Below are 27,238 nucleotides of genomic sequence, written 5' to 3'. Positions count from 1 at the left end.
CCGCCGGCCGGCCTCCGCCCTCGCCGCCCAGCCCCGGCCCGGCAGGGAGGAGGGGCCGCCTCGCCGCGGGTCTCCGTGGCGTGAGGACGAGGGCGGGGGCCCGAGACCCGCGCGGGAGACAGCGCAGCGCCCCTAGCCCTTCGGTTGGCCGGCCCGCCCCCTCGTCGGAGAGGCGGGAGGAGGCGGCTCTCCATTGGTCCGGCCCGTCGGCCAATCCCCGAAGGCCCGGGGCAGGAGGCGGGGGCAGTTCGTGGGGGACTCGGGAGCGGAGCGGGAGGCTCTGCGGGACCCAGTCGGACCGAGCCGCCGAGGCACCGCCCGCGCTCCGCCGCCGCGTCTGGGCGTCTCCTGCGCCGCCCAGGGGAGCGAGCTCCGAGCATCTCGCGCTGCGGCCACTCCTCGGGGCCAGGAGCGGGGAAGACGAGTACTAGAAACCCCCAGACCCGAGCGCAGCCTCTTCCCGCCTCCCGAACCACCATGACCCACTTCAACAAGGGCCCTTCCTACGGGCTCTCTGCCGAGGTCAAGAACAAGGTACGCCCGGGCTCTGGTGGGGCGGCCACGCCCAGGGCGAGGGGTGGGAGGCTAGATGCCGCCCGAGGGTCCCTGGGACTGCGGCGGCGCTGGGCCGCTCTTCTCCTCTGCGCGCGGTGGCTGTCCGGCTACGCGGGGAGGAGACGTCGGGGCGGCGCGAGAGTGGCCGCGCGTCTCGGTCCTGGCCCCGGGCTCGAAGCGCCGGTCTCCCAGGCGCGCTCTCCCGGCTTTGTTCAGCGCCGCGAGCCAGGACTGGCGGCGGGCGGTGGGTTCCCGGGCTCCTGGAATCCCGCAGCGCCGGCCTGCAGCTACCGGAGCCGGTCCGTGGCTGCAGGACGCGCCCCTCCGGGAAGGGGGCGCTCCTGCCTGGTCATTCGCCCTTAGGTGGGGCCCATCGGCGCGGCTGGGGACCCGGCAAGCAGCCCCCGCCGTCCTCCCGGGCCTGGGCTGCTGCCGGACCGTGCGTCTTCCCTCACCCCAACCCCCCGGCCGAATTCAGCCACAAGCCGAGTCGGGCGGTTACGTGGCCAAACTGGGCCCCCCATTGTTCCTTGCCTCTTCCCGGGGAGGGGGGCCGTTGAGCGGTCCACCGACCCCAGGGACCCCCGGACGCTTCACAGTTTCCGAATTGCGGTGCCTTGAGGCAAATTAACTGCTGCTGCTGCTGCGGAAAACAGAGACAAAGCCTGAGTGAGCCGCTTTGGAAGCGGTATCTGCTGTAGAGTTGAGATTTTTTGTAAAACCGAAGTTTGTAGTACATTAGACTTCAACGGTATCAAGGATATTTTCGTGGGTTGCTTTTGTTTTGGGTATGTTTGCCGAGGCGGGTTGTAGTGTGGAGTGATTTGCGTTTGGAAACTCTCAGCTTTGCCCCTGCCTAGCATTAGGAATGCATTGGGCTTATCTTTGGGACTTTTGGTCTGGGAAAGAGATGAGAGGCGTCCCCCCTCCCCAAATCCTCTCCTTCCTTCCTCCCTCCCTCCCTGCATTCCAAGCCCATGACATCAGGGGTTTCTGGGGGGAGAGAGCAGCCAATCGGCGCGGAACTGCGCACAGAACGCTCATTGTCTCCTTTCTGCTGTTCTGGCCAAAGCGCCACAAAGGAGGGCTGCTGTGGTTTAATTCCCATTAACCTCCCGGGAGCCGAAGCACGTCAGGATTGCCACCGCACCGTCCGACCGCTGGTAGAATACGCTGGCATTGTCAAAGCTGCAACATCCCAGTGTTGAGGGTGCACGCGGTGTGGAGTGAATTATATAGAGGCAATGAAGCGCGCCGTTGTCAAACCCCAAGGGAGAGTTATAGCTCTTCTCCCCCCCGTTACAGCCTGCGCATCCTGATTCAGTTAATAAATTCTGAACAGTCTTTGAGGGAAAGAGTTGATTTTAACCTACGAATCCAACATTGGAACGTTTGGGTTCTTTACTTTGTCTAGTGCGTTGCCCTTATTCGAAAATAGTTTCCTGAACATTTTTTTTAAGAGGACAGAGAAATGGTTTGTGTCTGATTGTTCGGTTCTTTCCAGGGTTTACAAATGGAGCTTTAGGAATCCTTTCAGAGGAATCCGCACGTCCAAACTGTTGGATGTGATACCCTGGCCTGGCGTGTACACATTAATTTTAATTCGCCCTTGTGATTCTTGGCTGGGGACGGTTGAACGGTTGAGTCTCTACCTTTTGCATTGTAAATGAGGTCCTGATAACTTTGGCAGTCCTTCAAGTGACTTATTTTTCTTGGATGTTCATATTCGTATTAATTTCTTTTTGCTGACTAATGAAGCAGCTTCTGCCCTTTTCCTCCTTTTTATTGAGCAGACTGAAGGAATTGCACACACTGGCTAGGTCACTGTAATTGTACATTTTTAAAAACAGTAAAACCTCAGTTTTCAGAGCCTTTGGAAAGTTATAGCTTCGAGTTTCTATAACTGCGGGTTTATTCCTTTAAGCACACAAGGCATATTTTAACTACCCCATTCATTTATATGGGCCCTTCATACAGTACCCTTTCATAGGAAGTCTTTTGATCTTAACAGCACAGCAGCCCCTCGAGGTGGGAGAGATTGCTGGGGCTATCCAACATCGTTTATAGGTCAGGATGCCAAAGCTCAGAAAGGGTGTGATTTGCTCAAGATCACAGAAGAGAGTTGGAATATTCTAAGAATGTAAACTCTCAAAGTGATATCTTAGTGAAGTAGTTAGGGATATTCTACTACCAGTCACTGTTGTCTGCCCACCCTCCCCACTTTTGCTGTCCACCTGTCACTTCTTGACATTGTAATTACTCATCCAATGCTGTTTTCATCTGCTCTGGGCTTGGAAATCAAATATCCATGTTTGGTAAGGCTTTTGTATGAGATACTGCATTTCAGCTGTGGACACAGTGCCAACAGAGGAGTGGGTATATGGAACATGAACTTTGACACTGCTTGGTTTGGACACTTTTTGATTTCTTCCTCTGTTTTCTTTATGTATTGCATAACTGATATGTTGCTTAAATGTAAGGTGTGTTTTTCCCGCCTCTTAAAACTTCATTTAACAAAGTGGAAAAAGTACAAACGTCCTCAGGAAGCAGTGTGGAACAGACCTTGGATTCAAGCAGACATGGGTTCTAGTCCTCCCTCTGTCACTCTGCCTTGTATGATGTTGGGCAAGTTCATGGATATATCTCTGTCCCAGTTTCCTAATCAGTAAAATGGGGGAAATTATAGTTACCAACCCTAAACACTACGGTGAGATGTGTCTGCTTGTAGTACGTACTCGGTGACTATGTTGTAGCTATTAGTTCTTAGTAATTGAAAATTAGTATCGATATTCTATTTCTTAGACTTGTCACTGACTCTGTAAGTATTCCATTTCTATTAAATAAGCCTTTGGTCTTTTTATATTCCAGCTGTGAAAGCAGTTCGTCAATGAATTGAGGAAATCTTTGATCTTAAGTACTTTTAATTAGTAAAAGTGCAGGGGAAAAATCTGTAAACTTAAGATATTTATTTGACAAGATGATAGATAATACATGGCAAAACATATCAGACTTACTTTTTTTTTTTTTAATGGCAAAAGTTTGAAAACAGCCTAAAAAAGTAGAATCTTTCAGCATGGACTGTGAACTGCATCTTTAAACAACAAAAGGGTCAATAACTTGCAATCTGCAAAGATCTTAATAGAATAGTAGGGTCAGGGATAATACAGATAACACGGAAGCTGGTGTAGATAATTCTGTGGGACATGGAAACACTCATAAAGTAGTAAGGTCCTGAAAAGAAAGAAACAGAAAGAAAGAAATAGAAAGGAAGAAAGAACGGAGTAAGGTTGAGCCAGACCCCCCACTGCATTTTGGGGACCAAAATGAAAAGGAAAACAGTTTTGTGCCTTTTAAGCTGTGAGAAAACATGACGGGTCCTTAAGGAAAGCACAGCATTTCCTGACGCTTGGCTCTGAACAAGATGTTGGAGCCAGTAGACCTCCTTGTAAAGCTGAGGATGCAGGGAAGCATACCCTCCCTGGGCTCACAGCAAATGCTGTGGGGAGCTTATAGGTCCCAGGGAAGGTGGAGGAAATCAGTTGTGGAGGGAGTGGGTGGAGCTGAAATTACCTCCGTATCTTTGAGGGGGGTCGTCTCTCTGAAATATTAAGAAGAATGGGAACTGGAATGAGCGTTCTCACAGTTTTCTCACCTGGAATGTATGGTTTGAGCAAAATAGCTTCTTGCGGAATCTTCTTGGTTGCAACAATGGTAGACCTCAACGGTTAAAAATCATGTTGGAAGACTTACTACTAAAATTGTAAATCACTGAAGAGTAAGTTAAACAATCATATAGTAACAAATAGGACCAAATGTCCCGCGAGGCCTGCCCGCCAGCCTGCCTTTGGACCAGCAGTTGCTCTAAGAGTGTTCCCGATCACATTAACCCCAGGTGATTGTGGACTCCAGCCGCAGATTGCACCCTAAGGTGGTCTGCCTGGTAGAGCACCGGAATCATGGTAAAAATGTAGCTGGGTCTAGCTTTAGTTTGTTGTTCCACAACCAACGTAGGGCTTGAACTCACAACCCTGAGATCAAGAGTCGCATGCTCTATTGACTGAGCCAGCCAGGCGTCCCCAGACATAGGCTTTTAATTCCCCAGACATAGGCTTTTAATTCAAAGCTTTTCTTTATGGTCTCTTTCCACCAGCCATAGGGGTTCCAGTCTTATTCATTGATGAGCTACGTCAAGATCTGTATTTCAGAATACAACTTGGGATATAGTTGATGCTTAATAAGTATTTGTTGATTTAATGAATTTATCCATCAGGAGTAGATTTTACCATCTTTAAAAATTGGAAGTTAACCCTATTACTCTTCGCAATAGAATTCTGTAGTGCAATGTGATAATTTGGAAGGACAAGGTGATTTTCACAGATTGCTTTTCTTCAGTTTGTTTTATTAATGTTATACTGGAAAACTTATTAGCAAGATAATTCCTGTGCTTTTGCTGAGGCTCTTTCTTAGACTCCCAGATTAGGGAGGAACAGTAGAAGGCCCCTCTGTAAGGCTCTGTGGGATACCTGCATCTCCCAAAGACCACTGCAAAGTGGTCACTCAGTGGATCTGGCCTCCTGGGTGGGAGATGCCATTGTGGTTTACCTGCCCTCTTTTTTTCCTCCCCCTCTCTGGACCAAAACAGTTTAAGCAAATACATTTGCTAAATTGAGAAGGGGTACCATGTTTCTTCTCTAAAATGCTGAGACATATTTACTCTGGAATTTTAATGAAGATCATTATCAAGTTCACTGTGCTGTGACCCACAGCTTTTTACACTCTTTCCTTTGTGGAAATTGTACTGTTTGTCTGTCTCTATCCACTCCTTTAGATTTCAGAAATAAGCCTGATGGGGTGCCTGGCTGGCTCAGTTGGTGGTAGAACATGTGACTCTTGACTGATCTCAGGGTTGTGAGTTGGAGCCCCATGTTGGGTGTAGAGTTTACGTTAAAAAAAAAAAAAACAAAAAACTTGATGAGGAAGATGTCACAAGTACTGTCATCAACCAGAGGTGCATCCTTCCCCCTGTACCGTTTCCCTTCCAGGTTCGGATCGTGGGGGTTAGTGAGTATTTTCACCTAAAAGTGTTTTATGAACCGATCACTATTATCTGTGACATTAAAAAAAGAAAAAAATGAAGCACAATTGGGTGGCTTTGGTTTTTAGCCAATTATACCATTACACCCAGCAGAATGAGAAAATGCTTAACTTACTCTCTCAGTATGACTAGGTGGTGGGAGAGGGCTCGTCCTTAGAGTTTTTTGGCAAGTTTCATTTTGTTCTAGGCATTAGCCTCCTACAGCATATATTCTGTGTGTGTTGGTTCTTCCTAACCCTAAACTCCTGGCCATACTGGGCTTTTAGCTGTTATTCACACATCCTTGTGCTCAGGTTTTTGTTAAGGATTTCTTGAGCCCAGAGTAGATCCTGGTTGTGGGGCCTGAAGCATATGCAGTGTGGGAGGGTGGAACATGTCAGTCATTCCCAGAAATACAAAAATACCTGGCAGATTTTATAAAAACATATGACTGTGGGAATCCTTGTGAACTTGAAGATACCTGGTTCTTGTCAGTGAGAAAGTAGATTCTCGTGCCTAAGACCGTGGACTACGGAGACTGCGTTTGAATCTTGTTTCTGCCCCTTACTCTGCGACTCTGGGCAAATAACCTGTGTTTCATCTGCAAAATAAGGATATGGAAATACCTGCCTTCATAGGGTTGTTGGGAGAAGTAAAATAGACAGTCCTTGTAAAGTGTTTAGAATCATGCCTGGAACCATAAGCACACATCATGTAAATGTTTGCCATTGTTCCACGTTGCTGGCTGGTTCTCTGCTGGTTACGTTCAGTCCTGTGTTCTACTGAGCTTCTCTTGTTTTCTAGATATTGAGATTATCTCCAAGACTTGGACATTCATTCAGGAATCTGTTTGTATCTGAATGAGGCTTCTGGCACATAGGGGACCACAATGCCAAACAATACCTCTGGATTTCACTTCTGTGTCCAGAATATGATCTGCCCCTAGAGTCCTTATCCAGGACTCCTTCCCCTGGTAGCCTGTGCTCCCTCTGTGAAATGCCGGGGTTCGAAGCCTGTTCTCATTGTGTCCACATTGCCCCCAGAGCCAGGTGCTTCTCGGAGAGCTCGAGGCTTTGCTTTCTGGCCATGTTATTATTTGGCTTTTTCTTCTTAAGAGATAGATTTCTGTTAAACAAGATAAGATGCCTCTTTCATTTCTTGCTTTCAGATAGGGCTCATATTCCTCCACAGTGCACTGATGAACATATTTACCTCTTTGTGTTTATTCATTTATTTTTAAGATTTTATTTTTTAAGTAATCTCTCCACCCAGCGTGGGCTTCAGCTCACAACCTGGAGATCAAGAGTCACATGCTCCACCGCCTGAGCCTGCCCCTACCCCTTTGTGTTTAAATCTTGGTTGCACTGGAGGCCTTTAGTGTCAAATGGTCTTAGGAAGGCTTCGCATAGACCTGTGTGAAGGAAGTCCATGGGCCCAGAAGATGTAGTATTAGTTTTCCCCCATAAGGAAGGGAGGGAACTTCTTCAGCATCTTCCTTCTGCCAACAGGAAGCTTCAGGGTATGAGTGCCATCAGTGGCCTGCAGTGGGCAGGCCAGGGGATTGGAGGCAGGAGTGCAGGGAAAAGAGATCTTTGGGTGTGGAAGGACTCTTTCGGGTGAGACATAACCTAAGCATTTATGGCCATTTTCCTCTCCTCGCTGACACGTTTCCAGGGGATCCTGGCTGTGGAGAGGCTAGACAGGGCTGGCCAGGACTTCGTTGTTTCTCTCCCCTTCCCAAGTGTTTGGACATTGATCTTTCTTCATTATCCCCCGCCTCTCAGCCTGCTTCGTGCTACACAAGGCTCCACAAATGGGAGAGAGAGTGTGTGCTTCATGATCGCAATTTTCCCTCCCTCCTTTTGTTTCACATGGGAGGAAATTGGAGAGAAAATAATCAATACCATGTGTAGTAAGTCTCTCATAATTCAAACATGTGATTCTACTTTGAATGCAAAAATAGCAACAGCAATCATAGTTCTGATCGAATACAGAAATCATACTTAGGTTAAACGTCATATTGTGAGCTTGTCAGGGTCCTTGGCCTTCGCAGCTAAGCCGGAACTCTGGGGCCGTTCTCGAGAGTTCACGAGAGTTCACGTATGGCCACATCCCTCCCCCTGAATGGGCCCATTCTCTGCTCTGAAGACTGGGAGGCATTTGTCTCTGCTTTTTCCTTACCTTTCTTGAGAGACCTGTATGTTGTAGAAATCCCTCAGCCCCACCTCATCTCGGCCACACATACACACAGGCGTGTGCTTTGCCAACCAGGCTTTCGTTTTGAATTTTCTTCCCCTCTGGGCTTGATTTTTAAATTTTCTTCTTTTCCATGACTGCTCTGTTGACACCCTTTCCTGCATTCCGTCTTACAGCACCTTCTAAAACATGCCTGTCGTAGGAGGTTCCTTTTTATAGGGGCCCGTGGAGGAGTTAAAGTGTTTCTCATCTGAGACATCTCTGCCAAATATCTTATGAACTTTTGAACCACGCTGGCAACGCCCTTTGAGACTGCTGATTCCCCATGGGCTGGTTTGAATCAACATTTTCTCGAACTCTGCAGCATGTTCATGGTGCATCAGTCTGATGCGGTGATGGTGGTAGAGGTTGCTTCTGGATGCCCTCTCCTCCTCTGGGAGTGGAAAGGACTTCATGTGGAGCCGCAGAGGCCCAGCCTGCTGCCTAACCCTCCTCTGGCTGGCTGGCAGCACAGCCCTCTGCCAAAGGCTCAGTGTGCAGCATAGACACTTCCTGTCGGGCTGGTTCAGGGGGGTGGGGGTGGGAGAACATTAGTGGAGGAAAAGACGTAGGCTTTGGGGCCAGACCTGGGTCCAAATCCCTGCTGAGCCCATGACTTTTGGACAAGTGATCTCTGTATGGACACAGTGCATCTACCTTGGGGCGCCATCTTCCTTGCCTGTGAGAACCTCTTCTCTTTTTCTGTTCTGATTTTGTGACTGAAATATTTGTTGTGAAGAGTGCAGACAGTGACGTAGTGAAAGTATCCTGTATCCCTTACCCCCCACCCAACCACTGGTGCAACTTTGAATATCATTCGACCATTTTAGAACTGAATTGTAGTCTTTTGTAGAGATTCTGGTTACTTATTCATTACCTCCCTTCTGGTGGATATTTCCTTAAAAAGTACTTGTGTAGAAAAGCGCATAACTGTTGACCTAATACATAAAAGTGTTATAGGTAGTACCAGATGACGCTCTAAAAAAAATTAGTTTATCCTTCCCACCAAAGGTGGGAAAGAGAAGGTGGTTCTCTTGGTGGTAAACCAAAACGATATCAGAGCAGGCTTGTCAAAATTCAAGTCACTTGTTTTAGTTCATTATTATCAAGTCACGGGTCACTGACATCTGTTGACGCCTACTGTCTCAGTCACCCCGCCACTCAGGTGTGAGTTGGCAGCAGAGTGAGGTAGGGGCATCTCTTTTACAGATTATTTGATGATACGTAGTTTTTAAAATAGAAAGTCTAGGCAGCATCAAGATGATTTCTTATCAAAATGGCTATCAAGGGGCGCCTGGGTGGCGCAGTCGGTTAAGCGTCCGACTTCAGCCAGGTCACGATCTCGCGGTCCGTGAGTTCGAGCCCCGCGTCAGGCTCTGGGCTGATGGCTCAGAGCCTGGAGCCTGTTTCCGATTCTGTGTCTCCCTCTCTCTCTGCCCCTCCCCCGTTCATGCTCTGTCTCTCTCTGTCCCAAAAATAAATAAACGTTGAAAAAAAAAATTAAAAAAAAAAAAGGCTATCAAATAGTGTCAAGTGATTGTTCGTATGATGTTCTGAGTTTGAAGGAGGAAATCTTGATGGTATCTGGACAGGAGTGGCCAGCAAAGCACACATAGAAGGGTAAGGGTTGACATTTATTGACTTCTTCATGATTAACGTGAATTAAATCCTTGATTCTTCCCAACAACTCTCTGATGTTAAGTGCTATTGATGATCTCTGGTCTACAGGTGAGGAGGTCCCAGCACAGTAGAGCTGGGATTTCAACCAGAGCATTTAGTTGCCAGAGCCCATGCTCTTAACTGTTTTAATCAGAAGCCAGAACTCAGGGAGAACTTGCATCTTTCAAGGTGAAGAGGAGAAGGCAGACCAGAGACGGAAGCTCTAGGATGAAGTTCTTTAACAAGCGGCCACAGGGAGGGGGATTGGAGGGGCTTCCCGGAGTGCTGCAGAAACAGGCCACTGGAGTTGGCTACTGAGGGGTCACTGGTGACCTTCTGAGAGATGGTCTTCCATAGAGGAAATTTCCAGAGATGTTAGGAAGAAGTACTCAGTGAGGAAATGGAGAGGTTTGTCATGAAATGAAAGAGAAAACAGGACGGTGTTTGTAGCCGGCAGCAGGTTTAATCAAAGATTGGGTCACCTGGGTGGCTTAGTCGGTAGAGCAGGAGACTGATCTCGAGGTTGTTAGTTCGAGCCCCTCGTTGGATGGAGATAATACTTAAAAAAAAAAAAAAGTGATGAGTGCTTGTCGTGATGAGCATAGCATAATGTATAGAGAAATAGGATCACTGTGCTGTATACCTGAAACTACGTAACACTGTGTGTCAACTGCATTCAAAAAAGGGGGGAAAAGGCACTTTTTCAGACAACATAGGGGGTGGTGTGTGCCCACTGATGGACCAAATAAGGGGAAGGCCTTGGTGTGCACTTTGAGTGGGACCAAAGCAATAGAAGGAAGAAGGTTCACTGTGAAAAGCTGGGAAGGAGCAAGAAAGAGGACCGGGAAACAACTGAGGTGGGTGAGACCTCTCCTCCTCCTTACCACCGTTGTGTTCCCCTCCTCATGTGAAATCAGGGTGTTCCTTTGCTCCTGGCCTTGTTTTCCCGGAGCCACTGGGGTCTGATGGTGCAGGCAGCAGCAGTGGGAGGGGACCGGCCAGGCTGACGCCTGCCTGTGGAATATACTGTTGATTCAGCTGCTGCTCTCTGCTGAGTCCTGCTGAGGCCCCTTTGCAGCCTGTGTACTGCTCTCTGTCCTCATTCCCTGGGCCCTTCATCTGGAAGGGATGCAAAGTTGGGTTTATTTTGTTTTTGTGCCTGGATGTCTATAGCAAGCCTTTATTACATAGTCTCCAAGAGGCTTTTTTTTTTTTTTCTCCAAGAGACTTTTGCACAGCACGCTGATGTGCTTCCAGAGGAACTTATTTTCCCTTGCTCCCTGCTCTCAGCATTAGGTTGGGTAAAATGTGCAGTTGGCTTTATTGTTGAGATGTGGAGGGCGCCGTGTGACCTCATCACGGGGTCTTCTTGGGCTTCAGGACTGGAAAAGGGAGCCATGTGGAAACGTATTTTTTTAACGAACTCTGTCAGTCTTGTAACTTTTTCCTTCTTTGTTGCAGTGTATAAGAAGCCTGGGCCATAGTTTGCATCTGTCCCGTCTTTGGTGGTAGTTGTGTAGGACTTGGTGTCATGAAGGTGTTTGAACCTTATTTTTGACTTCATCTTTTTTCACACTCCCCATTAAAGCAAATCAAACCAAAAACCTTTTTACTTAGTGTCTCAACATATGCTATTTCATGATGTAGGTCATACAATTTTTTAAAAAGAGGAAATGTGAAATCCCGTCCTGCTTTTTGAATGGAAATTTCATATCTAATTTTCACTGCGAAGAAAAAGGCCCTGGCATCTTGCACAGTTAATATATCCTTAAGACTCCTGTGAAACTTCACTAGCAGCATCTAGCCTGTGTCTAAAGTGAGGTATTTCAACTCTGTTCTTCACCGGTTGTGTAAAGCCTGGTCTCTCAAAGGGACAGACTCCGCTCTGGTTAGAAAAGGCATTCAAGATCTGAGACCTAGAACTGGGCCCCCAGCAGGAGCTCCTGATGTACTGAGGGCTGACCCTCCTTCCGAAGCAAGAGAACGTTCTCCAGCAGGTTTTCTTGGGGGTCTCCTTCCCCCTGTGCTTCGCTGGCACTCACGTGCTCTCCATCCTTACATGCTGATTGTATGTCTCCTTAGAATTGCCACATACTTGTCTTGGGTCTGCCTGCAGTGTGGCATTCAGAACAGATTGACTTCCTCTTCTACAGGACTTTCATCTAAATATTCAGATGGTACTAGCCTGTTTCTTCTTCTGCCCCCAAAGTCCCTTCTAGGTTATATATAGCCATTCCTGGCGAACAGTCTCTCATTATAGGCTGTGTATGATTTTTCTGATCTTGTCCCCATTCAGTTTGCCCCTTCTAGAAACTGTCGCCCATTTGTCAGTGTCCCCTTCTAGGCTGCAGCACTCAGAATTCATCACGGTAATGCCACAGATATGGTTTAACCTACCAAAGTCCAGTGGGATTATTAACTAACTCCTTTGTTTGACTACAAAGCACTGAGTCATTCTGTTTTGATCACTGTAATGAGGTAGATGAGGCACCTCCATGTCAAAGGATTCCAATCCTTGCTTGGCAAGTTGGTTTTCCCTCTTTATAAAGTAAGGGCGATGATAATTGCATAAGGTTTTCTAGTTTACATGCTCCTCTCACACATGTTTTATTTAAGTAATCCTTTCCTTGGCTACCTCATAGAGCTGTTATTATCAAGCAAATAACACAGGCAATAGTATTTTATAAAGAATTGTATACCTGTGCAGACCGTTAGCTTTTTTTAGACAGAGTTGTTTAGCTTATTGAGTATGCATGACGAGTTAGTTCTAAAACTTTGGTGCAGGATTTTACATATACCTGGGATAATTTATTAAGTTAGGATGTTCTGAATCTGAACTGTGTTTCTTTTGAGCTACTCCTAATTTAATTTTCTATCCGTTTGATAAGTATGTCCAATAGTTTCCAGATTGCCAATTGTTAATTTGTTACCAAGACAGAAGAGAACAGATCTAAATCTAAGCCTCAAGGTACATATCACTGGAAGCTCCTCCTACCTTGACGTAGATCAGCACAGCGGGCATGGTTGTTGCTTCTGACCAGGCCCTACTTCTAGAGTTACTAAACTGGACCTAAGGAGTGCCATGGACATAGGGACTTTTATGAGAAAGTAAAACAAATAATGTCCCTAGTGGTACATCTAAGATTACTAGATTGGTAGATCAAGGAGATGTGGCGCCTGTAAAAACCAGCAGTATTCAAATGCAGATGTCTTTCCGAAACAAGATAGATCTTTAAATGTGTGGCATTTCTCTAGTTGGGTACTACTACCAATGGATGAAAAATCATTTGTTGAATACCTACTTTGCGCTAGGCATGGGCTCTAGGGGTACAAGATGACTAAAGCCTGTCTTGTCCCCAAGGAGAGTACAGGCATGTTAGATGTGTCTTGCATAGGTATGCTGGCTCCTGGTAATGGATGGCTTTCTCTACCCACCTCTGCCCAGGTACCTGCACACTCTGTCTCCAGGAGTCCACTCTAGCATGACAGCCAGGCTCTTCAGCCTATAGTAGAGAGGTCCTTGCCTTTCGGGTGGGGGGTCAGGAAGCAGCGGGCCCTCATGCAGGTTCCTGTTCTTTTGTTTGCCAGGGCATCTCACATCAGTGAGCTGTTTAATCCATGCATCTTTGTTCATCGTTCTTTCTGAGTCTGGATTCTTCTGGGAATCCAGCCTCTGTGCTCACTCCCACCTTGTTTAATTGAAATTTCAAAGTCCAACTTTTAACTATATATATTCTAAATTGTATATTCTAAACTGAAGGTCTTTTTCTAGTTAGAGAAGGCAAAGTTGACATTCTGTTTTTTCTGCATTTTCTTATTTATTAGTTATGCGGTTTGCTTTATGCATTGGACTAACTCCTCTTAGGGCATTTTAAAAACTTTGTCAGTTTCATAGTATTGGTACATTGAGCCATAATATCTTTGCATTTATCTGACTATACGTATTTGGAGAGAAAAAATTGTGCTGGTGCCGTATGCTGACATGTTGATCTGAAGGTCCAGCTGTACCTCTGAGAAAAGGGCCCGGCTTTACAATGCATTTAGGCTCTTCCTGGGCCAGCGCTCTCACCAAGGAGAAGGCCATGTTCAGTTTGAGCATGAAGATCATGAGGCCCAATGACAAGAAGCTGGACAGCTTCATGTCCGGCATATACCAGGCTCTCCTCAAGCTGGGAATGAACTCGGACCTCAAAGCCCAGCTAAAGGAGCTGAATATAACAGCAGCCAAGGAAACTAGAGTTGGTGGTGGTCCAAAAGCTATTATCATCTTTATTCCCGTTCCTCAACTGAAATCTTTCCAGAAAATCCAAGTCCGGCTCGTCTGTGAATTGGAGAAAAAGTTCAGTGGGAAGCATGTTGTCTTTATTGCTCAGAGGAGAATTCTGCCTCGGCCAACTCAAAAAAGCCATACAGAAAATAAGCAAAAGTGTCCCAGGAGCTGCACTTTGACAGGCGTGCACGACACGATCCTGGAGGACTTGGTTTTCCCAAGCAAAATTGTGGGCAAGAGAATCCACGTGAAACTGGATGGCAGCCAGGTTATAAAGGTTCATTTGGCTAAAGCACAGCAGAACAATGGGGAGCACAGGGTTGAAACTTTCTCTGGCATCTATCGGAAGCTCACTGGCAAGGATGTTCACTTTGAGTTCCCAGAGTTTCTGTCGTAAACAAATATGATTTAAAAAAAGTGCTGTTAGGTGTCCCTCTTGTTTACCTGAGGCAGATCTGGTTTTCCATAGCCCTGGAATATACTCATTTGCCATCAGATCTTTAGCACAGTTCAGACTGTGGAAGGAGTCTCAGATTCTATAGTGACCTTGAGGAAGGCATGCAATCTACCTTGACCTTCTTATCCCAAACGTAAAAGTGATTTTTTTCTCTAGAATTCCTACCTCTATCACCCTTAAGATATATATCTGTTTTAGGGCGCCTGGATGGCTCGGTCAGTTGAGCAGCCAACTTCAGCTCAGGTCATGGTCTTGCAGTTTGTGAGTTCAAGCCCCGCACCGGGCTCTGTGCTGACAGCTCAGAGCCTGGAGCCAGTTTCAGATTTTGTGTCTCCCTCTCTCTCTGCCCCTCCCCTACTCATGCTCTGTCTGTCTCTCTCAAAAATAAACATTAAAAAAATTTTTTTAAAGATATAAATCTGTTTTTCAAAAAGTAGTTACTTTATCCTTTTCATCAGCAATAATCTGAAAAAGAACGAGAATTGGGGATGCAAAGACATGCAGGAGTGGGCATGCTGATGAGTGGCAAAGGGCAGTATCCCAGATGAGTCCCAGTGGAACTTTTTGAATCATAGACAATAAAGCGAACAGTTTGTAGTGGAGTTCGGTTAATAGTTTGTAATTTCTGTGCTCAAGCCGCTAAAAAAGGAGAACATTAACTCTGATGTGTCAGGCATTGAGATGGGCCCTTCTTTACCTGTGGAGCAGGCTTCATTCTCACAATGGTCCTGGGAGGAAGACGACCTCCCTCACCAGGGTTAAGTTATTTACTTAGGTCGCACTAGAATTGGGAACACAGTTTTAGGAAGTTTTAAAAGTTTGATTTCAAGACATGTGATCTTTAGCTTGTTGTATCCACAATGTTAATACTTTAAAAATTTGCCAAGGGTGGGGAAGGTTAAGGTAGGTAAAAAAAAATGTTAAAGCCTCTTCATTGTCTTCATGAGGTATCAAGAATGGCAGATGCCGGGGGGTGCCTGTGGCTCATTGAATTAAGCATTAGATTGTTAGCTCAGCTCAGGTCTTGATCTCAGGGTCATGAGCTCAAGCCCCATGTTGGGGTCTGCACTGGGCATGAAGGATATCTAGATATCTAGATAGATAGATAGATAGATAGATAAAAAGAAAGACATATATTTTTATATAGCAGTTGATAAAGAAGGGAAGAGGCATCGTGGTATTTCAGGTGGAAATCTATTTGGTAGTCCCAGGGGGTTCTGTTCTTTATTTTAAGGTTTTATTTTTTTATTTTTTATAAATTTTTTTTTCAATGTTTATTTATTTTTGGGACAGAGAGAGACAGAGCATGAACGGGGGAGGGGCAGAGAGAGAGGGAGACACAGAATCGGAAGCAGGCTCCAGGCTCTGAGCCATCATCAGCCCAGAGCCCGACGCGGGGCTCGAACTCCCGGACCGCGAGATCGTGACCTGGCTGAAGTCGGACGCCTAACCGACTGCGCCACCCAGGCGCCCCTAAGGTTTTATTTTTAAGTAACTTCTACACACAACATGGAGCTCGAAACCACAACTCCGAGATTAAGAGTCATATGCTTCAGGCATATGCCAGCCAGGCATCTTTTCTTTATTTTAAACATCCCCTTTCTGATTACAATTTTTTTTGGAAGGGTGTTAACACTGTATTTAATAGGTATTTGTCTCTTTCCACTAGAATGTAAGCTTTTCAGGCGGAGACTTTGCCTTTGAACCTAACTGGTATGTAGTAGCCACTTGAATAATGGACGGAAGGAAAGAGTAATGGAGAAGGACGTTGGAGGAAGAATCCATGAGGCACAGGAACTCTTGAAACAGAGGGATGCTGCACTGAATAGGATCGTACTTAGAGGGTTTGGGGTAATGCTGGGTTACCTTGGTGGTGTGAGACAGGGAGCCTAGTGATCTGGAATTGCCCGCCTCCAGGTTTTACCAAGCACTGTGAGAAGAATATATTGTGAGGAGTGCATGGGAAAGACACATCTTCATTCTTTCGAAGATTCTAGAACATCCCTGGGTGTAAGCGGGGCCATCCGACAGTTCTTGTTATATATATAATCACTGCCCCTCACACGGGTGCACCCCCAGCTTCTTACTAAATTGCACTTTGGCTGAATGCTCCCTGCTTACACTGAGAAGCACCATAAAACAGTGCATAAAACAGTGCACTTTGGGGTCACTTGTTGAGATGGTTTTGAAGCTCCGTTTCCCTCATTGCTCTGAATCCCCTTTTAGGGATTTTGTCGGGGAACTTCTCAGACCTCCTTGGCTGGGAGGGCTTGGCTATTGGCAATGAGCAGGCTTTCGTCTGGTCTAGTGTCTCCCTTTACTGTTGAGGCGTCGGCCCTTGGGTCTTGTGCTTGTGAAGGGAGATGTAGTGTTACTTTATACTTGATTCGCCCTAATGTATGTGTGCACATGGCAGAAGTGGCAGACAGACAGGTGCTCACCTCTGGGAAGGGAGGAGGATTTGGCAGGGGGAGGGGAGGGAGGTGAAGAGAAACCTGTGCATTTTTACTGTCTCCATGCTCCTCAACCTTTTTTCCATCACTGCTTCCCCAAAGAAAGTTTTTAGATGTTTTTCCTAATTACCTCTTGACTCCCACCAGATTTAGTACAAAGGGATAGAGTTTGTTGGGGAGGGTCACAGGTTACCGTAAGGTCTACGGTTGTTTTCACTCCCACCGCAAGAACCCACTGTCGTCCCTTTGCGGGGCCGTGTTACCCCCATTGAAAATGCACACTCTGCATGCTTCTGTACTGTTTATTTATTATTATTCTTTTTTTAAACAAGTGTTATTTTAGAGATCCAGGAGAAAGGTCATACAGCTAGAAAGGATTGAGCTGCCCTTAAACCAGAGGGTGACTCCACACTGGTTGCTCTTAGCTCTGAGGAGCGAGCCCAGGGAAGGGCAGAAGGCTGAAGCCAACTGGGCCTGAGCGGCAGCCCCAGCACAAGAGGAAGCGGGGGTGGGCAACCGAAGATACCAGGGGGGTGGCAGCAGGACTGGCAGAGCTCTGACTGGCCAGGAGGATGACTGGCAGGAGCTTTCTCTTCACCTCCAGCCCAGATGCCCCAGAGGCTTTTCTGTCCTCATTTGCTTCAACTTTGATTGTGTTTGGCAAGGGGGATGTTGGTGAGCTTTAGTTAGGAGCCTGCAGTGGGGGTTCTCCAGTGATGGTACCAAAGTTGTCCGGACGTGCACCTCCCCGGGAGAGGGGTCAGGAGGCAGGGCTCTGGGAAACGCTGCTGTGCACTTGAGGGACCCAGGCAGAAGGTCTGTGAAAGTGGCTTGGGAAGATCAAATCAAATAAATCTTGAAGAAGAGTAAAGAAAATGATGTTTATAAATAACTCAGGAGAGTGATTTTTTTAAATTATTTTATTATTTCAGAGAGAGAGAACATAACTAGGGGAGAGGGGCAGAGAGAAAGAGAGAATATCAATCTCCAGCAGGCTCCACACTCAGCATGAAGCCCAACACGAGGCTCAATCCCATGACCCTAGGATCATGACCTGAGCCAGAATCAAGAGTTAGACGCTCAACCGACTGAGCTCCCCAGGCCCCCCAGAAGAGTCATTTTTAAACAAATCAGAGTGACATTTCCATGATGTATTAATGAAGTGAGATTAAGTAATCTTTTAAGCTAGTTTTCTTGTCAGCATTTTCTGCCTGATGTTCAGAAATTAAAGCTTTTTTAGATAGAAATAGTGAATAAGTGTTATTGGCCAGACCTTTTTATTTTTAATTGTTCTCAGTCCCTTGATTTTACAAGTTGTGTATATAAAACAGTTAAAAAAATATCCTCTGTAATTAAAGAATATAACCATATTTGCTTGGGTTGTGTTCTGATACACTTTTAAAGGAAGCACTTCCGATTTCTGTGTCCTGTGGAACAGTGCTGCAGGCCGGGAGCTAAAAGAAAATTTGAAATAGATTTTTTTTTTCCTGGATGATTTCATAGGAATTTTTTTTTTCTTTTTAAACTCACAAGTACATATTCTGAAATTTTGAATTCTATTTAGCTGGGCTGTCCGCAGAAAGCTCACTTATTTTAAAAAGTGGTATTTGAGTAGAAAAATCCTTGCTGCTCCTTTACTTACAGTAAAATCCTAGGCCAGGAGCAACAGTTACAGGATGGGGATGCATTCCTACTTTTCATCTTTAGATTAGCACTTGGGGTCTTGAGCTTTGCCTGGATGTGCTTATGAATTTTTTTCGTGCATGTGCCGTGCATTAAGTCTGGAGATGGAGTCGGCCATCCAGAGAGCTCCAGCTTGCAACTAGTCAGTGGTGGAGTCAGGGTTTGAACCCTAATTCCAGCTAATTCCAGTCCTTGATTTTTCTCTCCTCACTCCCTTGATGAGAACAGTCCACAGGGAAGATGAATTTCTCTCTGGCTTTTCTGCTAGGATATTTCAAGTTAGATCTGTAATCACTTTGTGGTTTGGGGCATGGCATTGAATCTGTCAGACACATTTGCATAAAGGAAACATAAATATGCTTTTAGGGGTTTTTTTGTTGTTGAATAAAAATTTGTCTCATTGGGGCTCATCCCCCCCTCCAAAACACCCTCAGCCCCTCCAGCGTTACTTACATTTTTACGTTTGGAAAAATTAAGAGAACGAATTTCCCTCTAATTTTTGCTGGTTGGCCAAACTGTGTAGACAATTTAGAATGGAAAGAGACCTAGTGCGCTCATTGGATTCAGCCTTCTTTTTGTGTAGACAGGAATGGATCAGAAGCTAGATGGATTGACTGTGAACTAGGGCCCATAGCAAGATGCGTGGAGCCAGCTCAGAGCCCTGGCCGCACCCCTCCCACCCTAGCCTACCAGGTTTGTCTTCAGATTCATTGAAATGCAACTCCTAGTTGAGTGTTTTGCTTTTGAAAAAAAATTCAACTGGGAGATTGTTTTCCACAGCTAACACATACGGAGTGCTGGTTTTTCCTTTTCTTCTTTGCTGGTCCCTTTCCAGCCATACCACACACACCCCACCCCGCCCACATTTCTAGCTTTTTTTTGTACTCACCTAGAACCAAAATCTAGTGTGAAAATCTTAAATTTTTTTCTATCAAATTTTTTATTGCATTTTCTAAAGGTGCCATTTATCTAAATAGATATGTCCCCTATGTTGGGGGAGATACATTCATTATGTAAGAATACGTATCTGAGGTGTAATAGGAGTAATGCCTCCTTCCTGCTCACCAGAGGTGAATGTGTCCCGTTGGCAACACCTTCCATCATCACTGCCTCCTTCTTTCCTGTTCCCACATCCAGTAACCCAGACTGGCAGGAAATCCAAATAAATGTGGTGTTTTTGGGGGGGGGGGGGGGGCGGGGATGGAAGTACCAGAGGGCAGGCAGTTAACACACATTGTGTACTAGCTTTATATTGTGCCTGACCTTTTATAAACTAACCTCCAGGCCAAAATTTGATCCAGGACACCTTGCACAGCATTAGTTATTTTAACATGAAAATGTAAACTCATTGAATTTGCATTTAGAATTCTGGCTAAGTAAATCTACAGCTCAAATAAATCCTCCAGTAGCCTATGGGAGGTATAGAGCCACTTCTCTAACTTGGGAGGAAAATGCAGATCAAGGACTGCTTCTCTCTAAATGATACAGTAATGAGTGGAATCCAATGATTCTGCCCTCCGCAGTGAAGACGGTGAATCAGAAACCCTGCCCGGCCGCTTGGTGGTGAGGGTTCGGGAGACGGTTCCTTGTGGAACTAGAACTTGAGGGCCCTCTCCACAACAAACTATTTATTTCAGTAATGAAACCTAATCATGTTTTATGAAAGCAAATGTTTCTGTGTTCATTTCCATTTCCATAGATGCTGCAACAGTCAGTTACAAGCTCATCATCTCTCCATCCCCCTGGGCATGATCTGCATGTTGCTGGCATTTCACCTGTGTGAGAAGAAAAATGACACATAATCTCTTCTTTCCAGCTGTGTTCTTCTTAATTGGTTGACCGACCTCTTTAATATTCCCAGGACAAGGAATAGCTTGAGAACTGGTTTTTAATAATATTTTGTGTAAATTTTATTTTTTTTTAAATTGAGGTTTCTGGTCTTATTATGAAGAGATCTTTGAAAATCTGTGTGTAGTAGGTTTTAGTATAATAGTATAGGATCTATGTTTGTAAATTGCCTTTATCATAGAATTCTGTTAAGTAAGGAATTTTTCTTTTAGTTGTATTAAATGTTTGGAAGTCAGGTAGTATGCTAGGTACACTAAGGGTCTAGAAGTGACTCCTGTGAGCTTATAGGATATAGACTACATAAACAGAGCTTCTTAGTGTAAGTTGTACTTACAGTACAACGGTCAGTACCAAGGAGTGCGTGCATGTGTGTGCACATGCACATGGTGTGCATTTGGCTGGATAGAGGCGTAGAAACACCAGAACCCTGCAAGCAGCAAAACTATTGGCTGAGATGCGTTGGCAGGTTAAGACACTGTGTAAAATAGGTGCATGTGTCAGAATCCTGCCATTCTCTTTTTTGGGAATGTGGTGTTTAATGACTTAATCTTTGAAATTTAATATGACGACTGCCATACTGTAATATGCTATTAACTCTTGTCACTTCCTGTGTGTCATGAGTGGAAATCTGTTTTGTTTTGATCCATAGTTTCTCCTTCTCAATCCCAGCTTCTCTCCCTGTACAAATTTTCTCTAAGAACCGCCTTAACCAAAGTTTTTTATTAGTTACTGAAGCTGTAATAGTTGGTTAGGTTTACCAGTGAATTCCAATGAGTGTAATTTACTGCATGTCACAGTTGTGGTCTTAATGGATAAGAAAAGTAGAGCAAGCTGAAGTCAGCAGTTTTTGATGCTTTAATGAAAATTCTTCCAAAGTTGGTTAACTTGTATTTCAGATCGCTTCCAAGTATGATCATCAGGCAGAAGAAGATCTTCGAAACTGGATAGAAGAGGTGACAGGCATGAGCATTGGCACCAACTTTCAGCTGGGCTTAAAAGATGGCATAATCCTCTGCGAGTAAGTTTTGGTCATTTCTGTTCTTCTGGTCCTTTCCACAAGGCTTCCGTGCTGTCCTCCTTCCCAATCCAGGGTGTCAAGCCTTAACATTTCAGAAATGTTTTTAATGCTTTCTTACTGATGTTAAAGGAGCCAGCTTTACATTCCAGTCCTTGTTTTCGTATGAACAATAAATGTCACCTGTACTTTACTTTTCAGACTCATAAACAAGCTACAGCCGGGCTCAGTGAAGAAGGTTAATGAGTCCTCGTTAAACTGGCCTCAGGTAAACAGCTGAACCTGCAACCTCTGGTTATTCTTTATGCAGCGAAGATTTGATTAAAGTAGACATTTTAGCAGAAATTAATGCACATGGCTATATTTTATTTTTTACTCTGCTTCCATAATTACTTCGAATTAGTTCTGTGATTATTAGATCCTTAGCTTAGAAGTTGTATTTAGTCTGTCAACTCTTGGAGAGGATTTGACACAGCTTATACAGAGAAATACAATGGCTTTGTGCTAGACCATAATGATAAACAAGGGAAAAAGCAAGGAGTTTAACAACTAATGGTTGATTGTAGAACACCATATTAGGCAGTCTTAGTTCACAAATGGGTGTGGTTACATAAAATTGGATATTTTGACTATATATTTTGAGATAATAAATTATTAAGGTGAGTAATCCTGTACCTTTTGACAGAATTTTAGCCCTGGATAGCTCAGACAGAATCACAGAATTCTTAAAACTATCTAAGGAAGATCTTGCCTTCAAAGAACTGAAAAAAATGACTACGTAAAAATAAAAAGACCATTATGTGACCTACTGTAAAATACTCTTTATTTACTCTTTCCGTTTCCAGACAGAGCTGTGCTTAGTATGTATCTGGTCAAGACTCCTTGCCAAGTAACTTTCTGCCTGGCATCTTACAGTAGTCACGAAGGCTTATAATGTTTAGATAATGTGAATGTCAGTGTTCAGCTCCCAAAGTTATATGGCTCTTTTCCTTTATAGTTGGAGAATATTGGCAACTTTATTAAGGCTATTCAAGCTTATGGCATGAAGCCACATGACATATTTGAAGCGAACGATCTTTTTGAGAATGGAAACATGACCCAGGTTCAGACTACACTGGTGGCTCTGGCAGGTCTGGTACGTATATGTCTTTAATGGCTGCTTTTAAAAGTCCCACCATGTTGGTGATGAATTATGTCTTTTCTTTCCCATGGGAGTTCTGGCTAGGCGGGGAGCAGCCTCTGTCTCCTCCATAATTATTAGCTTTAGGGAAAGGCTGCTGACATCAGCTGCCTCATATAAGAGAGCTTAATCAGAACACTTAACATTTCAGAGCCACAGGTATTACTGACTGGCCTTAAATATGTTTTTCAACCCCTCAGTTTGAGTATTACCTAGTGAAGCCTTCATCTACGGACAGTAGCGTTTCTTTGTTGTTCCTTCTGTGAAAAACTATTGGCAGAATCTCCACTTCAGTGTTCCTTTTTAGTTAGTGTGCAAATTTCTGTCTAGGCTAAAACAAAAGGATTCCATACAACCATTGACATCGGAGTTAAGTATGCAGAAAAACAAACAAGACGTTTTGATGAAGGAAAATTAAAAGCTGGCCAGAGTGTAATTGGTTTGCAGGTAAGCAACGTGTTACTGCTTGATTCGGTATTGTCAGTTCTCACCATGTAAAGTGTGTCTCTCATAAGTAAGGAATGGATGAGATCCATGCTAATGTAGGTTTTGGGGATGGATATGTGGTTTATATAATTTATGTCCATTCAAAGCCCCTGAGACGTTGATGATGGTTTCAGAAGAAACCTCAGGCATGCCATCAGACTTGACAATTGTTTCTCTAGGAAATGACTTTTCCTCCCTAATTACATTGTCTTTATTTTTTTAAGAAAACGTGTTTTATAAATTCCTAAATGATACTGACCAAATGAGGCAATTTTATAAAACCTCAATGCCGAAGTCATTTATTTGCACAATACAGCAGCCAAGCACTACTGGAAGTACTTGGTGCAGGTATTTTTTTCCCCTTCACATCGTTCCCCTGGAGAATGTCACGAAACCACCACTGAGAAGTGTGCCCTCGCGGCCACTGCATCATGTGAGGTGAATTTATTTTTGTACACTACAAAATCGTATCTGGTAAGAAACTGGAAACCTGAAATTCCAAACAGTAGTCAGTTGGTTAAATTATAACCGCACAGAAGGAACCAGAGTAAGGTAAAAATGATACACAAGAATTCAAAGATTAAGGAAAACAAATCAGGTTACAAAATACAATGGTCAGTGCGATCACGATTTTACTTTAAAGATGCACATGCCTATTTTTGAATGTACATGTATTTACATGCATGTGTATTGATAAATATATACACAGGTAGAGAAGATAAAGCCTACAAGGACACACACAAAGGTTTACAGATAATATCTGGATGGTAGGATTGTAATGATTTTTTTTTCCTCCCTTCCTTTTTAAGGAAAAAGACCCATCAGAAATGTGTCCCCAGCTAATAGAACTGGGTATATCGGTTGGCCTTAAAGCCATATTCTCAGTGGAGAAAAGAATTCTTGTTCCTCTGAATTTGGTTGAGTTCACATTCCTCACTCTTTCTCTCCGGTGACATGAGAGTTGGAGGAATAAAATGTGGTCCTTTTCCCATGAAGATGCTGGTGATCTCAATGAGACTTTAAAGAAGCCCATGTTGAGGTGCCAGAGAAGACACCTGGCATTTGCTGTCACTTTTTACACAAACCCCTGGAGTAGAAAAGCATGCTGCCTAGTCAGAGTGCCTCTGTCCCTTCAAGTGGCTGATGCAGTACCTCTTAATTTGGTTATCTGTGCTGTATAGACAGTAGGGAGAAGAGGAGCAGGGGTAATTATTCATAATTCTGCCCTCTAAAACCTTGTTTGAGATTTTTCTTTTTAGAGTGAGCACCTTGGGGGCGCCTGGGTGGCTCAGTCGGTTGAGCATCCGACTTCGGCTCAGGTCATGATCTCATGGTCTGTGAGTTCGAGCCCCGCATCAGGCTCCGTGCTGACAGCTCAGAGCCTGCTTCGGATTCTGTGTCTCCCTCTCTCTCTGACCCTCCCCCGTTCATGCTCCATCTCTCTCTGTGTCAAAAAAAATAAATTAAAAAAACGTTAAAATTAAAATAATAAAGTGAGCACCTTGAAAGTTGTGAAAGCATGGAGATTTTGTATCTAGCTAGCCTCAGCACAAAAAGGGACTTGTCAGTTGTGCCCCTCTGTCTTTTTAGTAGAACACAAAGTTTTGCTTGTCATATATGGTGGTGACCTGTGATAATCATTGCTAATTTTAACTTCAAAGATGGGAACCAACAAGTGCGCCAGCCAGGCAGGTATGACGGCCTATGGGACCAGGAGGCATCTTTATGATCCCAAAATGCAAACTGACAAACCTTTTGACCAGACCACAATTAGTCTGCAGATGGGCACCAACAAAGGAGCCAGCCAGGTAAGCAGTGCCTTTTTATACTTGGAGCAAAGAGTAGAGAAGGATCATTTAAATTAGCACTTAACTTACTCTTTTTTTAATGTTTAATTTTTAGAGAGGGAGCGAGGCGGGGGGGGACATAGGGCTCTGTGCTGACAGCAGGAAGCCTGATGTGGGGCTTGAACTCAGGAACAGTGAGATCATGAGCCAAGCTGAAGTTGGATGCTTAACCAACTGAGCCACCCAGGCATCCCACACTTAACTAAGTTCAAAGGACGTATTTTTTGTATGGTATAAAGTACATTCCTTCAGGAAAGTTGGTTTTTTTGAGAAAGCAAAAGAATCAGAGGACCTTTCTATAGGAACACAAGTATGGTGTGTTGGCAGTCAGAACAGCTGGTCTTTCCGTCTAACCAGAAGAAAAGAGATATGTTTATTATAGCAAGTTTATTTCTTGCTCCAGATCCAAGTAAATTGCTCCTTCTAATGCCTCTGAAACTTGGTAGGTAAAATGATCTGGTGTTCTAAGGAGGAGTTAGGTGGGGCTCTAGCATGGTGAGAATGCCAGCATTCTAACACCATGCAAGATGGAAGTATTTCCTTGTTAAAAATAATCAGCCCCTCATAGGGAGGTTCCCATAACCACTGGAGAGCAGGCAGGGCTCACATCCAACAGGAGTGGGGGATAAGGTTTGAAAAAGCTTTCTCCTTGTGACCTAAAGTTGAGATGTCCTGCCACATGTGGCATTGTCTTGTATAGGAGCCATTCAAGTTTCCTTTTTTACCAGTTAAACCTGGACTGTCTGCTTGGCATAAATGGAGAAATGAGTTACTGTACTTGTGGCTGGCTCTTTGAGACTTCAGGCCTTAAGGACTGCTCGGCATAAGTTCTGCTGAATGTGTGATGAGCTTCTGAAATGGATGGCCTGGAGAGTGTATGTGGTCATAATAGGTACTCACATGTAACTCTCCAGGGTGCCCACATTACGCTGTGCTTTTTACATTGCTTATGTTGAATCCTCTCCTAAATCCAAAGTAGGTGGTATTTTCTCCATTTTGCACATGAGAAACCTAAAACCAAAAGTATTAGCTTGTTTAGAGGCCACCTAGCAGTTTTATAGCAGAGCAAGGATTTGAAGGAAGGGCTGACCTAGTTTGAAAGCCAGTGAGTATTGGTACTTAAAGATTCAGCATCAGGACTATTTGGTAAGCTAGCTTTACCCCTGAAATGAAGTTATTATTACATTAGCGTTCACAATGTGAATTTCCTAACTTAGAAAATGTTCAGCAGAATAGATTTTAGCTGCTGTTTTCACTTTTATACTATGTTCTAATACCAGGCGGGGATGTTAGCACCAGGTACCAGAAGAGACATCTACGATCAGAAGCTAACATTACAACCGGTGGACAACTCGACAATTTCTCTACAGATGGGAACCAACAAAGTTGCTTCCCAGAAAGGAATGAGTGTGTATGGGCTTGGGCGGCAAGTATATGATCCGAAATACTGTGCCGCTCCCACAGAACCTGTCATTCACAATGGAAGCCAAGGAACGGGAACAAATGGATCTGAAATTAGTGATAGTGATTATCAGGCAGAATACCCAGATGAATATCATGGAGAGTACCAAGATGACTACCCCAGAGATTACCAATATGGCGACCAAGGCATTGATTATTAGATTTACACAGAGGAGCTCAGTATTTAGCCCGTTTTTATTCAGTGAGAACCAAGCTAGCCTTGAGTAATTTTTATCTTGTCTTCCTAAAACACTATTATGCTTATTGTACCTAAAAGAAATATTGCCTTACGTACATTCCCTTTTCCTTTTCTGCCTCTTCCCTAAATAGTTCCCTTTTAGTGCTGTAACAGTTAAATCCTACAGCAGAAGCAATAACTCACATATGAAGTAAAAAGGAATACTGTGAAAGGGGAGTACTCTTGTACAGCCAATTCTCTTATTAAAGACCTATGCATTTTTACAATCTACTTACTAGACTGGGATTTTCAAACAATAGGAAGCTTTTTTTTTTTTTTTTTTTTACAGTTATCTGGTTTCTATGTGGAAGACTAAAGTCATGCTTAGAGCTAAATGTGGTCTTTGCCAACTAAATTTAAGATGCAGCATTTTAGAAATTTACATATCAATGTCTACAGTATTGTTTGCTAACTTTTAAATAAAGTCCTGATCCGTGTGCATTTGTGATTATATGTGTACTCATTCTCTTACCTAAACCGACAAGATCTTTTCAGAGTGGTGTTTCTAAAGGAGCGTGTACAAAATCGGCCTGCAGACAGTTAGGTCTGGGTGGTGTGTGTGCTCTTCCTGTTTGTGCCAATGTATCAATGTAGAGTTGCTGTTTCCTTCAACTGTATTTATTGCTGCATTTCTCAGCATAAACTTATCCCGTTGTATTTTTTATAAATAAATATTTTTTTTGAACATTCGTATGAGCCACAGGCTGATTATTTTCTGGCTAGCTACCAGATAGGTGAAGGCAGATTTTGTTTAAAAAGTCCTCTTTCCCAGGTCTT

The 27,238-nt window shown here is 44.3% G+C and overlaps 3 protein-coding genes across 4 annotated transcripts in view; 2 read left to right on the top strand and 1 right to left on the bottom strand.

Annotated features, from left to right (window-relative positions):
* CNN3 (calponin 3) lies at positions 1 to 27,150 on the top strand. Its single transcript, XM_043575626.1, has 7 exons — positions 1 to 534; positions 21,131 to 21,252; positions 21,451 to 21,517; positions 22,247 to 22,384; positions 22,760 to 22,876; positions 24,577 to 24,723; positions 26,043 to 27,150. Exons 1-7 carry the CDS (start codon positions 478 to 480, stop codon positions 26,382 to 26,384), a joined length of 990 nt encoding a protein of 329 aa, XP_043431561.1. The 5' UTR covers positions 1 to 477; the 3' UTR covers positions 26,385 to 27,150.
* LOC122480805 (40S ribosomal protein S7-like) lies at positions 10,121 to 14,202 on the top strand. Its single transcript, XM_043575627.1, has one exon. The coding sequence runs from the start codon at positions 13,558 to 13,560 to the stop codon at positions 14,188 to 14,190; it is 633 nt and encodes a 210-aa protein (XP_043431562.1). The 5' UTR covers positions 10,121 to 13,557; the 3' UTR covers positions 14,191 to 14,202.
* SLC44A3 (solute carrier family 44 member 3) overlaps positions 16,992 to 27,238 on the bottom strand; it is a 110,718-nt gene continuing 100,471 nt past the window's right edge. Inside the window, exons 16-17 of one of the 2 annotated variants that reach the window (XR_006296665.1) lie at positions 25,663 to 25,773; positions 16,992 to 17,558 (exon numbers count right to left, since the gene is read on the bottom strand). The gene's annotated coding sequence lies outside the window, so the exon portion shown is untranslated. The remainder of the gene's footprint in view (positions 17,559 to 25,662; positions 25,774 to 27,238) is intronic. The other variant, XR_006296666.1, reaches the window with a different exon arrangement.

Source organism: Prionailurus bengalensis, chromosome C1, assembly GCF_016509475.1.
Source record: "Prionailurus bengalensis isolate Pbe53 chromosome C1, Fcat_Pben_1.1_paternal_pri, whole genome shotgun sequence".
Lineage (NCBI taxonomy): Eukaryota > Metazoa > Chordata > Mammalia > Carnivora > Felidae > Prionailurus > Prionailurus bengalensis.
The sequence above is the reverse complement of the archived record's forward strand: the minus strand, read 5'-3'. Positions and strand labels throughout refer to the sequence as shown.

Coding starts and splice junctions, on each gene's coding strand:
- CNN3 (XM_043575626.1), top strand. CDS start 478: ATGACCCACTTCAACAAGGGCCCTTCCTACGGGCTCTCTGCCGAGGTC. Junction 22,385..22,759: donor TGGTGGCTCTGGCAGGTCTG/GTACGTATATGT, acceptor ATTTCTGTCTAG/GCTAAAACAAAAGGATTCCA. Junction 22,877..24,576: donor AGAGTGTAATTGGTTTGCAG/GTAAGCAACGTG, acceptor TTAACTTCAAAG/ATGGGAACCAACAAGTGCGC.
- LOC122480805 (XM_043575627.1), top strand. CDS start 13,558: ATGCATTTAGGCTCTTCCTGGGCCAGCGCTCTCACCAAGGAGAAGGCC.